The following is a 16,013-nucleotide window of genomic DNA, read 5'->3' as shown; positions in this document are numbered from 1 at the left end:
ACCATTCTGCAGTTTTCCCAGCAGCTCCTCTCTCTCTGTCTCTCTTTAGCTGATCTCCTGATGGCTGAGGCCTCGTTTTGGGCACAGCTCCGTGAGGCACAGTGCAGAGCTATGCGCTGGAGCCCAGCTAATTTCTCAGCTCGGGGATGGTGAAATGCAGCACGATGTGCGCCAGCTGGCTTCTGGGAAACAGCCCTGCTGGGCCCCCACTGACATCTGCTGCATCACCACTGGTTGGAAAACAGGGAGAAAACAGCTTCAGTGGGGCAGGGAACTGGGCAGACTGCAGCCCGTTGGCTTCAGAGACGTGCCTCAACATCTGACAGGCTGAGTCCTGCCTTCCTGGCTTTAAACCCACTGAAACTTTGCTGTACATCCACGTGCTGGGCACTTTATGTTGCTAGAGGACCTGACTCAGTTTTGCCTAATGAAGAAATGGAAATACAAACCACTCTGTGACGTGACGACCAGTACCAGAGCTCCCAGCCCTGCCCTGATGCTGCTCGCTGTGCAGAAGGGCACTCAGTGCCACACTCACATGGACATCGAAGGGAAAGCTGCTTTAACACTCGGTAACTTTTTTTCCTTGTGTTTTGGCCAGTTTCCTCCCCAGGCTCACAGAGCAAGGATAAGCAGCTTAGCCTGCCCAAGACAAACTCTTGGTTCCCTCTGTCCCTCCCACAGCACAGCCGGTGACCCCTCCCCTGTACGCCGTTACCCAACTCACAAACAACGCTCCCGCTCACATCAGCCCCACGCAGCTCCGGTTGTGTCCGATCCCACCTCGCCGCGAGGGAGTGGAGTCGCAGGGCTGCTGCCGAGCAGTGCTGCAGGCAGGTAACCGCTCCTTGGTTGTTACTTTTTGTTTGTCGTGCTGAACTCTTAGCCAGCATGGCAGTAGGTGGACCAAAATGAGCCTCCTGGCAAGCGGTCTTGCTGGACTTTGTAATAGGAGAAAAGCCTCTGTACAAACTCAAAAACAGATTAAGCAATGCTTCGTATTACTTGGTTTCTGCTGGGAAAGAGAGGCAGTTTTTAAGGTTAATATCTAGCATAAAATACAGAATAACTGCTATTTTTTTTTAAGGCATGGCTGTCAACTGTAAACAGTTGACATACAGTTGAATAAGTGTGCGTGTGTTTTGATTTGGTCTCCATTCAATGTGTTGGCTAGATGTAGAAAGTAGCAGCCCACAGGGATTTGCTCAGCTGCTCTACTGTGTCCCAGCATGCTGCCCCCAGGCTGCAAAAAGCCCCTGACTCTTTCTGGCTCCTTGCAGGTTTTGCAGGCTCTCAGTTACCAGGATGCTTCTGCTTCTTTCTCTGGTCACTGGACTGGCCCTGTCTGCCGCTGGTGTCGTGACAGAAACAGGAGCCGATCCAAGCTGTGCATCACTTCATGATGTACAGAGAAAAGTGAATGACCTCTGGCAGAGCTTGCTCTATCCAGTGATGGCTGATAATGAGACTGATGGGCTGACCTACGCCACCTGTGAAATGAAGCCCAGCTCCAAAATAGGTGCTGACAAGCCACAAGTGACTGGACAAGTCTTATTCAGACAGCATTACTCACAAGGAAGATTAGAAGCCATTTTTCACTTGGATGGGTTTCCACTGGATAACAACCAGTCTGGCAGAGCTATACACATCCACGAGCTCGGAGATCTCAGCAACGGCTGTGACTCCACGGGAGGACACTACAACCCCTTCAGAGTGAACCACCCCCGCCACCCGGGGGACTTTGGCAACTTTTCTCCTAAAGATGGCAAAATCAGAAAATACAAATCCAATCTCTTCGCCACAATGTTTGGTCCGTACTCCATCCTGGGCAGAGCCATTGTGATCCACGAGCAGGAAGATGACATGGGCAAGGGCAATAACAAGGCCAGTCTGGAAAATGGAAATGCTGGCAAACGTCTGGCGTGCTGCGTGATTGGGATCTGCAACAAGAACTTGTGGGAGGAGAAACAGTTTGAGGCTACGGACAAGAAGAAGAGATGGCTCCGAACCAGGCTCAGCTGAGGACCTGCAGTCGAGCTGCCACCTGGGCAGCATCAAGTACCTTAGGGTGCACTGTTGGCAAAGGGGTTCCCATTTCCATTCTCTTGCTTCTCTGAGAAATGCATATCACTTTGTAGAGCCACCTTTCTGTAATCTGATCAATAAAAACAGCATCAACTGAACACTGTGATATATTTTCTTGAAGATAGAAGGTTCCCTTTTATGCAGTTTGGGAGTTGAATGCACGTAAGTAAGAGTGCTAAGATGAATGGCCAAGAAAGAGGCTGCGCATCGCAAGGGGCTCTTAAGGGACCATAAGTTAGATACAAAAGACAAAAATAAATATGAATAAGGGGAAAAATTGTCTCTGATTAGATGCTGTCCCTTATTTAGCTGCAAACCTGAGGGTAAAGACATTTCTGCTTTCAACAGCTTTGGATATTATGCTGTAAGACTTTGGTAATGGACTTCCTTGGGGAAAGTACGGACATTTCTATGTTAAGCTTTGGGTCCACGATGTTATCCTACTTGGATTTCCAAGTTTTACTCTCAAACATATCTAAGCTTCTTAAATGGTTTGGACTGTTTACACACAACCATAGTTGAGTCACAGTATTTACATCAGAAAGCAGACTGAAATATTCCAACTTTCCATTACAGCAAAAAGTCCTGAAAGCCTCCAGTTTGTGACTAGAGGCAATGCAACCCAATAATGGGTTACATTCAAGTTTTAAAACTACTTAGATGATGACAATAAAAATGATGATAAAATAAGAACAGCAGAAATTAGTACTATTTCTTTCAAAACCAAAAAATACCGAGTGCATATCTTCATACAAAAAATTGGGAAGTTAATCAGCCAAGTGAGACTGGGAGACTTCACAGTGAAAACATGCAAGTCAGATAATGTTCAACAAACTTAGCAGTCTCACTCAATAAAGCTTTACTTTTCTCATTTTAAGCAGCTGAAAATACTACGATACTAATTCATGACTATTGTTCATCTGATACTGAGAGAAGGAAATAAGTAGGTAGAACAAACATATCAGGAAATGTATGCTTTTATTCAAGATGACAAAATATATTAATAGAGTTGAACTATGTTGCGCAGTTAATCAGGCAGCGACAAAAGAGAGGTTTGCAAACAAATTATACCATGTCATTTAAGAACTACAAAACAGAGGCTGGTAAACAAAACCCTATCTTTTGGAAACGTAGCAGACTTTCAACTTCATCTCAGTTAAGATTCCAAAATACATTCCTGAGCTCATATGGATTAAACAAATTCTGCTGTCTTTATTATACAAATTATGCTTAAAAATAGTCTCACTTAGAAAAGAGGCAACATTCCAAATGATGCCTCTTAACCTGCCGTTTTCACACAATTATTTTACAAATTCACTGAGCGCTCTTTTTCAAATAACCACAACAGTTCTTTCAAATGAAATCCTTCTCATAGATAATACATGAATTTGCTCACAGGTGAGGCAATGTGCTTCAAATCAATTTATGGAATGCATCCTCTTCATTTCCTTGCCACAACGCTCCCCTTTGCAGTTTACTTCCCCAGAGCTCAACAGCAAAAGGTTTTACACCTGAATGCGATTTCTCCATTTCTGAAGTCCTAGAAAGAGGGAACAAGCCTAAAAGAAACTCAACAAAATAGTGCTGATTCCACAGCAAAACAGGAATGGATTTAAAACAAAACCAAACCAACAAAAACAAACAAACAAAAAAGCCCCACATAATTCTAACAGCACAAGAGCATCACTTGAAACAATATCTAAGACAGTTACTGACAAAACTATTCAATGTGAGATCACAGAGAGCAATCTTGCTCTTACAGCTGCCCCAGTATTGAAGCCTTGTGTTCCTGGGAGCAGGCTAAAAGCACAGCCAGAGAACCCATTCACTGGGCAGGATGGATGGGAGCAGCATTGCAGCAGTGATATGGCACTCTAAATGAGCTCTCCAGAATCCAGATCTCTCGCTGCAGTTTAACGACTGAGGGCTAATGAAGTGAGGATCGTTACCAAGATGACCTAATTGCAGGGTTGTACACCAGTTTTCTTCTCTCAGGAAAACCACACTAAAAGAATCAATGAGAGAGGCTCTGAAAAGCTGCTGCTGGTCCACAGCTACTTCCACCTGCTCTGATTTCTGCACTAAGCCTTTCACCAATTAATAGCATTAACTGGCTGTTGAGGGACAAGGAGCGAGTGTCAGCTCACACAGTTGTGGGTCAGAAGAGATACAGGACAAGGAAACAAAGGCCAAAACCAATCCTGAAAATTTCAGAGCTCAGCTATGTGAAATCCTGCCCTTTTTACTGGCTTGCATCTGTTCTGACCGCATTGATATTTAGCTCTGCATAGGATTAATCTGTGAAAGATGGAAAAGAATGCATCTCAAATAAAGTGATACCCAATGTAACATTCAAGCATTAAAGGAAAAAAAATCTGCCACATTCTCCTGGAGATCTCAGTTTCTGCAGCTATTTCTCTTCTGACTTGTCAGTACTGCCATATAAATGAGTCAATAGCGCAGTCAGTTCCAATTAATGGGAACAGCAAAACAATCTTTCAAATGCTTAAACTCTTCTTGGTTTTCAGGTGATGAGGAACTTAAATTGTCATCAGGATAATGAAAGAAAAACTTTTTACTGCTTCATGTTCCTAACACACTTAAATATACAGCTGTTTTTTCCCTAAGGGCTGCTGCTTAGCATCAGCAAAATGCTGCAATGTCAAATTACCTTTAAAGAGAAAGGAAACCTATTTGAGGAGCACTGTGACTACGGCTTTATTGCCTGCACAGACACTGAAAGAGTTACCCGGGTGCACCTGGTAGGGAAAGCACAGGACAACAGCGACAAGCCACATTTTTCACCTTCTCTATCATTCCTTATATTTGTATGTAATCATTTACATATAGCCCTTCTTCTGCTGAATACAAATTGCTCGTGGACTGTGCCACCTTGATTATAGCAGCACCTGCTAGCTCAGTTTCCATATACAGAAGAGTTTGTCAGTATCGCTAATATAAACTCTGTTTATTCAGTAGCTGACAAGTGGGCTGTAAAAATTTGCAGCTGGCAGTTATTTGTCAAAGGAGAACTCAATCTGGGAGGGATTTTCCTTTTTATTAGTAGTATTTTATTAAATTTGGTTTAATTCTCTCTGATTGGTTTCAAGTTCTAGGAGTGAGAGATGAATGTTTACAGACAATTAGGTCCCAAGCCAGCAGAAAAATTGCCTTGACGGCTGCTGGCCCATAGAAGCTCCACAGCTGCAGAGACTGTTCCTTATGCTACAAGCAGGAGAGGAAGGACGTGCCTCCCCTTCTCCAACAGCTGCTAACTTCACTGTTAAGTATTCCCTTGTTGCTGCCCTCCTTGGAGCAGAGTGGCACAGCTCCAGCATCAGGAGTGTGCTGGGGAATGACACAGCAGCCTCCCTCTCCCACAGTTATTACAGGAATGTTTTCTTATGACTGAAGTTCAACACAGACAGAAGTTAAAGACAGCAACAACACAAACCTACTACTACGCCAAAGACTGGTGAAGTGAGGAGGAAACAAACATTCGAAAAAACGAATTTCTAAAACATTAGAAAACAAACAGATTTGGAAAGGAGGGCATGTAAGGAGGAGGCTACAATCTACCACCCGCTTCTCCAAGGACTGTGCAAGCTCCTGAGGGCTGAGGGATGCAATTCTGGAAACGTAGAGCGTGAAGGAGGAGGATGAGGCATCCCTGGTTCTTTTCTTGCTGCTCCCTCAGCTTTGGAACAGTACTGCTGTTTCTCACTGAAAGACTTCTGAAAGACTTCTTCCTCAGATGATACTTCCTTCAGAGCATCATTAATTCACATTTGTAGTATCTGGTGAAATAACTCTGTATGTTTTCATGAGATGAGCTGGGAAAAGGAGGGCAAAAATTTGTACAATTGAGAAGATAGAAAGGTTTGAAATGAGATAATGATGTACACGCAGGGATGGTTTTCAGATAGGATTCTGCTTCCTTATAAAGCAAGGGTAATTTTATTCTAAGTATGTACTTGCAAAGGGAAACAAAATGCAGTCTGAAAAACAAGCAAAAGCCAGCAACCTTAAGATACTTCTCAATTTATCACTCCAAATTCTCCATCCTTGGAAGACACTTCTAAGCATTAAGATATGGTCCAGCACTAAGACCATACACCTCACATGTACATGGTACATCATTATCACTGGTCTCTGCTACACTGTTGTAAATTATATCAATCATTACACAGACTCGGAATGATTATACCTCATTAGCTTCAAGTTCTTCCCCTCAGACAACTTACATTTTTGGTATACTGCAGTCAAAACTAACAATACTGTTATCAGACCAATATTAACAGACTGATGTAAAAAAATCAGCTCTCTGACAGACTTTCACTGTTCATAGTCACAGTAGCATACGCACTTGCAAGAGGATTACAGTGAGAAGCTTGAGGGCTTGGATTTCATACCTCAAGCCAAGCTGTTATCCAAATATTCACAGTTTTCAGAAGGATCAGATGGTTCCTTGTTTTCAGTTTCAGGGAGCTCCTCAAAGCTGATATTTGTGCGTGCAGTTGTAGCACTGAGACTCCCATGCCTTTCGGGGTCCTCAGTGGGCATCACATCCACGGTGCTGCCATTCTGATTCTCTCCTTCATGTGTAATTTCACAGTCACTCTCTGAGGCTTCATCACTGCCTTTCAGGCCCTCAGTTTCAGCTGTCTGCTCATTTTCTGAGGCTGAGGGGTCTGTAGGGTCAGACGGGACTAGGCTGAGTAATGGGAAGCCTTTCTCAGATGAACCATTAAGCTCTGCTCTAACCACAGTCTTCTGCTCTTCAGATGAATTTTCTGTTTTTTTCCCTTCCAGTTCTGCAACTGCCTGTTTTGTCAGTTCAATTATTTGACTTCCAAGCTTGTTTATTTCTGCTTCCTCAGAATGTAACTGGGGTAATGAAGGATAAAAGCGTTTATTTTGGTTTCTGTTATTCAAGTTTCTTTCCTCTGAAGCCATGGAATCACGTGCAACACCATTAGTTTCTTCACGCTCCCTCATCTGTTCTACTGAAAGAGAAACAGAACAGCAACATGTGTCACATATTCACATATCTGACCCAGAGACCGTTATAATAGCATCAGAGCACAGAGATGTTTACCTCAGTGAGGAATTTCCAGTAAATCTCTATCTTGTCCCAGATCCATTTCTTAGATTATAATCAATCAGCACAAGCATCTGGCTGGATCAGGAGCTGTTTTCCCCTAACACTGACAACTTCCAAAGTTATAGTTGATACCATACTGCAGAACAGCACAGGCAAACCTTTTCAGAGGAGTATCAACTCTTAATCCAGGTGCTCAGCTGCAGAAAGTTTTTGGCACAGTCTAACATGAATCTCCAAACCAGAACCACTTTTATGGGTTAACACAAACTTCATTTCTCTTTTTGCAAGCTCTCATCCACTAAAAAGTTCTGTTATTGATCCCACATTTCTCCTAACATAAAAGATTATTCTAATTTGAGTAACATCATAAAACAAAGCAGCAGTAGGAGAATATGAAATATACAGAAAGCCAAACACTAAATAACATGTCAGAATAGAGACAACAGCAACGTGCAAACAAACAGCTTTGTAAAGGAGAAAGAATTTGTCCTCGTCTCTGCTAAGTACAAAAAGCCTCACTGAAAATAAGCTTGTGAAGTCAAGTAAGAAAAATTAGGAAATGCCAGAAGTATGGCACCACTGACAGCTTCAAATGACTCTTGCAGTGCATATGCATTACCTTTTAGTATATGAGCATTTACTCTATTTCTCCCACAGGAATCCCTCCTTGCTCGATGTAAGACCAGCTGCAGGGAGGGATATGAGCTATACAATAAAGAAGCCTACTGTCTCTATCAGACCTGCCTCATTTATAATTTGGAGTGAGAGAGACAAGGTTGGCAGGATGGGGACATTCTAACTACCATTAAGGAAGATGGGATTTAGGCCTGTGGAAAAGGCAGGGATAAATTAAATTTCAAAAGGTGATCACCCACTGGATCTAATCCTCATTATCTGAGCGCTCAGCTGGAAACAAGGAGCTTGACTTGCAGCACTGCTGTGCTCACTTATATATGAACACATACACTTGAAGTGCTTGAACAACAGTCAAAACTTAGCTACCCCAAGTTGGCACTCAAAATTAGTAGGGATGCTAAATTACTCTCTGTGCACCTCAGTTTCTTCCCACACCATTCCGCCACTCTGCTGCAATTTTGTAAAGACAACTGTTTCAAAGCACTACAACACCAGAGAAAAATTCATAGCAAAACAGCACTTTTGTCTTCAGAGAATGCTTGAGATGGTGCACAGCCAATGCAACAGAAATAAAGTGTGCAACAATGACAACAGAAGGGAAACTGTTCATTAACAGCTCCAGCATTCAAATACAGCATATCACACAACACTGGATATTGGGCTGATTAGATTTAGTGAGACTGTGTCAAAAGACAGACTTTAATTCCTATGCTTGTACTATGTCATAGGCACTTTCTCGCAGGAATTGCACAGTACATCCTACAGGCTTCTACCACTCATCCTAACTACAACGATGATAACAAGTACAGACTACAGCAGGGCTTGATGAAATCAGGGAAAGCAGACAGATTAGATCAAAAAAGCCTGGGAAAAAAAAAAAACCCTCTGATTATCTGTATATATAGCTAAAGTAACATCAGACATATATTCCTCATCAGAAATTTCTACTATATGTTAACTCGAAGGCTGAAAAGGTTTCCTGGGACAAACACACACCAAATAGCAATGGTAGCATTTAAAGGAGCTCAGTGTGCTGACAGGACATCGGGCCTGGTATTTAATGATATGCAAGAATTTCACTTCCATCACACCTATCTGCTGTCACTTAACTGATTGTTCAGCTGATAGTAAAATAAGGGCGTTTTTTGTTTCTATTTCTGAAATACTTCTAAATAAAAGGCCCTGCTTGTTTGGTAAGCAAAGGCTGATGAACACATTCCCGTGTTTTTCCTAGTCACCCCATTCCTCCTCACTTCGGAAACACGCTGTAGGGATTAAAAACTGCAATGCACACCAAACTCCTAAAACTCAACAACAGGCAGTCATCCTCTGTGCAGAACACAACTGAAATGTTGTCCTCATTTATTTAATCTGTCAGAGAGGTGGGTTTTGAGTTCCCACTTCAGGTTATCAGGTATACTGTGCAGCATGCAAATTAAAAACAAGCTGTATGTGCAGGCAGAGCAGTAAGTTCTTAATTCACTGCAGTTTAAACACAGGATTTTTCTGTGATTCTACTATAGTCATGAAATGAGGAGGGGTAAAGAGGGTGACAAACTGGAAGCTAGTTCTTCTGATGATTGTCACAGTCCTAATCCTTGGCTATGTTCTCTCCATGGCTGTTTTCTTTTCATATTCTCTTCCTTTGTCTAGAGCTTTGCTCCTGCCTGACATCCTGTTGTTCACCCACTCCCTCCACATACTCTGAACATTTCTCATCCTCCTTTCAGTGTTTATCACATCTTACTTTCACTGTAAGAATTTGCATTCCTCACTCCTGTGCTCTGAGCTAGATGGAGGTTCCTCCTCATGGAGAATTTATCTTTTTCAACTCCTATCTATTCTAGCCTTCCCATCACTTTAAAGCCTTCCTTTCCTCCCTGCTCCAAGTTTTGTTCCTCCAAGCTTACATTATCTAGAAGGAACAGCATGTGCAGTTTTTACCTATGCTGGTAGCATAAAGAAAGCTCAACAGAATCACTGTTCTTTTTTTGTTGTTTTTAGCAGACAAGAATGATTTAGAATGGGGTGGGAACTCCGACTTAACTTCTCATAAGTAGAAACCTTTTCTCCAACTTGCAATTTCCTTGTCTATTAATTGTAGGTATACAAATTCTTGAATGTTTACTTAAAACACAACAACAGTCATCAAAACTAAACATGAAAAAGTTATGTGGTTGATATAAAAGCTGCAGTAGAAAAGACAGCATGGTAAGCTTCAGCCTAGAGGTAAAGCTTGGCAGGGTAACAAAGCAACAGAAACAGGGTTTGATGAGAACTGACAGGCAGCTTTAATCAAAGCTGTAATACTAACTTTACCTAGACAAATACGTAAAGGAAATAACATACCACCACCAAGTAAATACTTTCAGTAACTGCAGATTTAATTAAAAATCAATGATTAAGCTGGCAAAAAAAAAAAAAGAATACTTATGAGCTGTTATTACTAGCTGGAGATCTATTTGCTGTAGTTTCACTTCAATTTTAGCAAAAATATCAGCTGATCAAGATTATAAAAACGACAGTCTGACTGTCAGGTTTTATCAGATAATAATATGGATAATAAAGTCAAAATTAGGCCACATTCTATTTAGTTTCAGGACTAACGAATAAATTGTTTATGATGCTTCATGGTTTGCTGAGCAAGATCTGGGCATACCAAAATATTATGCTGTTAAAGAGCTTACCCAAATGCTGAAAGGCAAGTATAATAATCCATCTCCCATCTATTATGAAAAACTCAGGAAAAAGTTGAGGTTATCAGAAAAACACTATCTTTTTAGCTACTGTCACATAAAGCTTGAATTTGGAGAGATGTAAAAGCTTGCTATTGGGGAAGGTTTTGAACAAAACACATGCAAGACTATAAAAAACAGTCAATTTCTCCAGGAAAATGAGGGGGATATTTCAATTTAACAGGCGCAATCAGGAAGCCTTTCATCTAGATATCAGCTATAATGTAGCAGAGTGCTATGCCAGTCCCACAGACTGCTTTCCTACTGTGCATTTTAACAGAGGGAAAAAGAGCAGGAGGCTAACATAGATGGCACAAATAACTTCTCACAGTATCAAGTTATCTGGCATGAAAATTCTTTGAAGTGTATGACCTGATGTCTAGCACTGTGCAATCTCTTCAACAGTCATTTTCCAGTGGCTCCTTTGCTGTATGTACTGGGACCAGCTATCCCTTTCCCTTGTGGATGATTTACTCAGTCTCCATCGGCACCAAAAGTTTGCCTTCTGCTATCCCAGCATGAAAATTTATTTTTACTTGGAAAGAAATGCGTGCCCAGCTTTCATCAAGTTCCTTATGCTCCACGTGCTCACCTTGTACTTCAGCTTGCTGTGGCTTATCAGTAAATGCTAACAAGGGTGACCTAGACCGCTGTATAACAGGCAAAGATGCATCACTGAACGTTATAGTATCCTTTCCACCTGAAACAAGGAATGTGATAAAACCATTAATTCACCAATTACATTCATTGTTCACTAATTATACGCAAACATATCCTACCATTTAACTTTTTTTTTCCTGCAGTGTTATGAAAAGAAGTACAGAACAGAAAAAGCATCTCAAATGATCCTTTTATAGTACTGAAAAAAGTACTCTATCCTGGAACTGGAATATGCAAATTAAACACTGAAAAAGACTTTTTTTTTTTTTTTTAAACTCTTAATACCAAGTAGAGGACAACCTTTGAAAGAAGAGTGGGTGCTGTATACAGCTAGTTGTATTAGCTATATAATTCAGAATATTACAAATCAAATCATACCAAAAATACTGGAAAAATTAATTTTGAGTAAAGCTAGGTACCAAAACATGGATCATTTGCATGCTATTGCTAGGGTTGTTCAGCACTAACTCTTCACTTTCTCACCACTTCATGGACATACCATACCACCTGATGTCACATATGTAATTTTACACTACAGGCTAGCACATATTGACCTATAACATTTCCTTAAAATAAATAGGTAAATAAATAAAAACTAAAGATTAGCTTAACTAAGAGACAGGACAGAACAGAGGGAGCATACATTGCTGGGGAACAGGAGGGATTTTAATCTGAAAATTCCCCAAATATTTCTGAACATTTTTGTTTCAAGCCAAATGCGAGAGGGCAATTTTCCAGCTCTTTTGCAGAGAAAATTGTGCAAGAAACTCTTCAGCTAAGGACTCTGCTGTATATGCCTAGTCTTTACATATTTTAGCAATACAGAAAGCAACACCTGCAGACCCTTTAGGAAGTCCTCCACTATTCAGGATACTCATGTCTGTAATGACTGACGCTACCTTAAACCTAGAGGGGAGATGGCAGGAAATTTGCAAGATCAGCTAAGCATGGTGCTTGAGTGGCCTCCAGAACAACTGTCAACTGATAACTGATGGCTGGGAAGGTGGCAAGCTACTGCTCTATTTATCTCCATAACAATGGACATTTATGTAACAACCACTTCTCTCCTCTAAATCTGTTTGTACATTTCACCTTAAGGCAACATCCTAAATCTAACCACCCATCCAAGACAAAGTCTTTCAAAAGAGCACCAGGTCAGGAGATTCCCCGAATAAATCCTTCACTAAGAAAGTTCTGGAATCTCCCAAGAATGAGTGAAAGTCAAGCTGTTCTCACAGAGTCAAACTGGGCTGCGCCATCTCTAACAGCTCTTGAAAGCACTGCTTGTTACTAGCTTGATACTGAAGGTATTAATGACTTTTTAATATCCTTATAATGTTGGGGTATATACTGCAGTGATATGAATGTAATTAATGGTTTAAAAACAATGACCTTGTCAAGCTTTGATCCCACTATCAAGTATGCATCAGAATTCTGCCTTCACTATAGCAAGTAATAAAAAACTAACAAAGTAGAGCCCTTGCATCTAAGTGTAAAGCAAAATTAATTAAAAGGAAAAAAAAAGCCAAAAGAAATCTGATGGCTGCAGAAACAAACCCTAGAAAAATGCACTTCAAAGTAACATTCAAGAAATTCTGTGTACATAGTCAAAAGCCAAATGGACCAAAAACGTCCAACAGAGGTGATCAAACTCTAACAGATTATGAATAAAGAAATTTGGGAGATGCATTATTAACTGTTAAGTGGAAAGCAGAGAGGTTTTTTTGGTAGTAGTTGTTAGATTTAAATAGTAAAGCCCGAGATAGAAGATTGCAACATAAGCTTCAGAAAAGAAACAACTTGACTTCCAGCCAAAATTTACACAGGAAACACATTCACTTTCACATTTTTTCTCTAAAAACCAACCCAGTTACAGAAAATAGAGCCAAGCTCAGTATCCACACAGCTCAGCAACAAATGTGGCCCAAAAAGTCCAACGCATATTATTTATTATCAGTGACTCACATCCATTCATGAAGGAGGGACATGGCTGTTGCTGTAGCATGTTCTGTGAATCATTATTTGAAGTTGGATTGCACATTAGGACTTTCAATTAGCTGCCATGTAAGCTCAATTTTATAACCTATACTGCTTTGTGCAGAGCTCCCCTATTTAAAGGATTTTAAAAGGACTCTGGTGAAAAATATAGAGATCTCAAAATAAGGGGACAATTAAGTTATCAAAAGGAATAAATCAATTTGCTTTCTTCTCCAGGAGGACCACACATCTCTACAAGATTCTCAGGCTTGAGGATCCACTCATAACCTCTGCTCCATGTGAACTGCCCTATACCACAGCAGCTGCTGAGCTCATTAATTTGACCTCGTCACTGCTTCATGCTGATTACTGCAGAGGAAGAGGCAGCACAGGAACTTTCCGATCATCCCAGACAGAAAAAGGCTGAGTCACAGCTGAATCTTTTCTTAGTCTTTTCTTTAGTGAATATCTGCAATTTTTACGAACTGATTTATAAAAATAGAGAATTACTGATCTGGGTACCTAGTGACATCTTTTTGTAAGAGTAATAAGCCGTGTTTCCTCTGTATTAATGCTGAACATACTAAACATATTATGCATGCATATTTGAACCACCCATGATGGATTTAATACAAGGCAAAGAATTAAACGCTTCTGCAAACATCACTTTCTCTACTTATTTCTCAAAACAAGCGGTCTCAAAATGAAAATCAGAGATATATCTATGCCCAAGATTACTTTCTATTTAGCAGTGAACCTCACAATAGATTAATTCAATTACAGCCTATTTTTCCAAGACAGGGGAGCTGAGAAGTTTGTGATAGGCAGAACTTTTACAGAAACTGAACCTACACAAAGCATTTCACCATTTCAGAAATGAAATACACATTTCCTCTTCATTTAGCTTTGCTGTCGTTCATTCACGCATTTCATAAAAACAGGATGACAAATACATCACCTAACAAAAATAATTAGAGGCAGTCAAGCTCTTTCTTACTAATATCATTTATTAACACAGTTTGGAAGATATTAATACCACGGTATCAGTGGATGTTATAAATGTTATATGGACAGTGATGCCTAAGTAGGAACATTAACTTCAAATTAAAACTCTGCGATTTGTAATGTGTGTTTCTTTCAGTGGTAGACTAGACATCAGCTTTTATCTGCATATTTTTCCAGTGACAAGAAGTTCAACTCACAACCAAATAAAGCTTTTTCCTCTTTGAAGTTGAGACTGTCTAGATAACTTCCCTGAGATATCCTCCATGTTCTGCTCTTTGCCCAACCTAGCATTCAACTGCTTCCTACACTTTGACTTCCTACACTGTTTCATACTGTCTTTTCATGGAGCAGTAGCTTTCCACACTCTGAAAAGTGTTTACAAGGCTCTCTGTGACCACCTTGGAACTACACAGCACTTGGAAACAAAACTACACTCTTGATCGAAAAGCGAGGCAGCAAATCAACAAACCAAACTTGGTGCTCAACAGGACACACAGTCCAGTGTAAAATTCCAAGATGATCTATTCTTACTATTTCCCTCACTTTAAACAAATTGCTTTGTAGAGCAGCCTCTATTTCTCTTGTGGTCATCTTAATTCACTTGACTAAACAACTTAATCTGACAGATAGAAAAATGTTTAGATAACATTTCTATTTATTTACATGCAGAGATAATATTTAATGTACTGCTAAAATAAGTTACTAAAAATATACATGTCAAGCAGAACCTACTCCCAAATCCCACTGAGACATTGTAGCTCAGGCCTTCAGGCAGCAAAAGAAAGGAAGGAAAGAAACAGTTGTTAATGTATAAATATTAAATTGATGTCTTACCTCCACAGATAAACAATGGAGCCATTTGTTCCCACTGTTCCTTTTTGTTGTTGTTGTTGTTGTTTTTTTTTAATACATTTTATAAAGATTAGAAACACTGTTTTTGTCAGTGTACTAATTTCATGGTTCTGTTTCTGACCAAATCCCTCCAGTACATTAATTCGGTAGGCTTATGATACATTATTTTTACTAATGTACAGAACTACATTAGCAGGGTCTTGGCAAACATGACACCTGCCCCTCTAGGACAAAGGCATTCAGCACTCCATGCATATTAGGTGACTACCTGAAGAGTAAGCCATGGGAAGAAATTTGGGACCTTCAGTTCTGGAAAGCACCAATTAGAGAGAGAGAGCCAGTTCCAGAAGATGATTCAGAATGCCTACAATATTAGGCCAGAAAGCTGAACCACACTAGTTTTTCACCACATCTCTTCAGGTTTGTCAAATGTTTCCTTCTAGATGGAATGTTTAAGTACAAAAATAGAGAGCCAAATAAGTTTAAGTCTAACCCATGCTAGTTCCCACCCCAAGATAGGAAGCTGTAAAAAAACAATGCCTAATGGTGCAAACACCAACAATGGAACAATATAATTTACAGTGGTTAAGAAAGATACAATTAAGTGTAATGGGGAGAAGAGAAGCAAGAAGTAAATGTAAATTAAATATTGCTCATTTTCCTAAGAGAAAGGTCTATTAGGAAGCAGATTAATCTCCCATTACTTGTGTAATTCAAAACCAAGTACAATACTTAAGATGCTACAGGGAATAATCCTGTTCTGGAGAGACAGACTACAAAATTTCAGATCATTTACATTTCCAGTTTCTCTGAGATTAACATTCTACAGAAAAATATTACAAAACACAGCAATAAAATTCCTGGAAGTAATAAGACGTACAAATTTAATATATAAATCTGTTGAAAAACGTCATGGTTAATATCCTATGTGTATCATCTTATACAACGATTTAAATAAA

The 16,013-nt window shown here is 40.1% G+C and overlaps 2 protein-coding genes across 7 annotated transcripts in view; one reads left to right on the top strand and one right to left on the bottom strand.

Moving 5' to 3' along the window:
• Positions 1-412: 412 nt before the first annotated feature.
• Positions 413-2,183, top strand: SOD3 (superoxide dismutase 3). Of its 2 annotated transcripts, none has more exons than XM_010710329.3 (2): positions 413-837; positions 1,281-2,183. In XM_010710329.3, exons 1-2 carry the CDS (start codon positions 428-430, stop codon positions 2,020-2,022), a joined length of 1,152 nt encoding a protein of 383 aa, XP_010708631.2. In that variant the 5' UTR covers positions 413-427; the 3' UTR covers positions 2,023-2,183. The 2 variants fall into 2 exon arrangements, with proteins under 2 accessions (XP_010708631.2, XP_019470472.1); XM_019614927.2 differs by having other exon boundaries at positions 753-833.
• An 863-nt stretch (positions 2,184-3,046) lies between these two features.
• CCDC149 (coiled-coil domain containing 149) overlaps positions 3,047-16,013 on the bottom strand; it is a 47,150-nt gene continuing 34,183 nt past the window's right edge. The window contains exons 11-13 of one of the 5 annotated variants that reach the window (XM_031553167.1): positions 11,153-11,260; positions 6,498-7,091; positions 3,047-5,918 (exon numbers count right to left, since the gene is read on the bottom strand). In XM_031553167.1, coding sequence (XP_031409027.1) covers positions 6,499-7,091; positions 11,153-11,260 — 701 coding nt within the window. In that variant the 3' untranslated portion in view covers positions 3,047-5,918; position 6,498. Of the gene's footprint in view, positions 7,092-11,152; positions 11,261-16,013 lie in introns of all 5 variants that reach the window. The other 4 variants (XM_019614924.2, XM_031553168.1, XM_031553169.1 and 1 more) reach the window with 4 other exon arrangements.

This window comes from Meleagris gallopavo, chromosome 4, assembly GCF_000146605.3.
Source record: "Meleagris gallopavo isolate NT-WF06-2002-E0010 breed Aviagen turkey brand Nicholas breeding stock chromosome 4, Turkey_5.1, whole genome shotgun sequence".
Classification (NCBI taxonomy): Eukaryota; Metazoa; Chordata; class Aves; order Galliformes; family Phasianidae; genus Meleagris; species Meleagris gallopavo.
The sequence above is the reverse complement of the archived record's forward strand: the minus strand, read 5'-3'. Positions and strand labels throughout refer to the sequence as shown.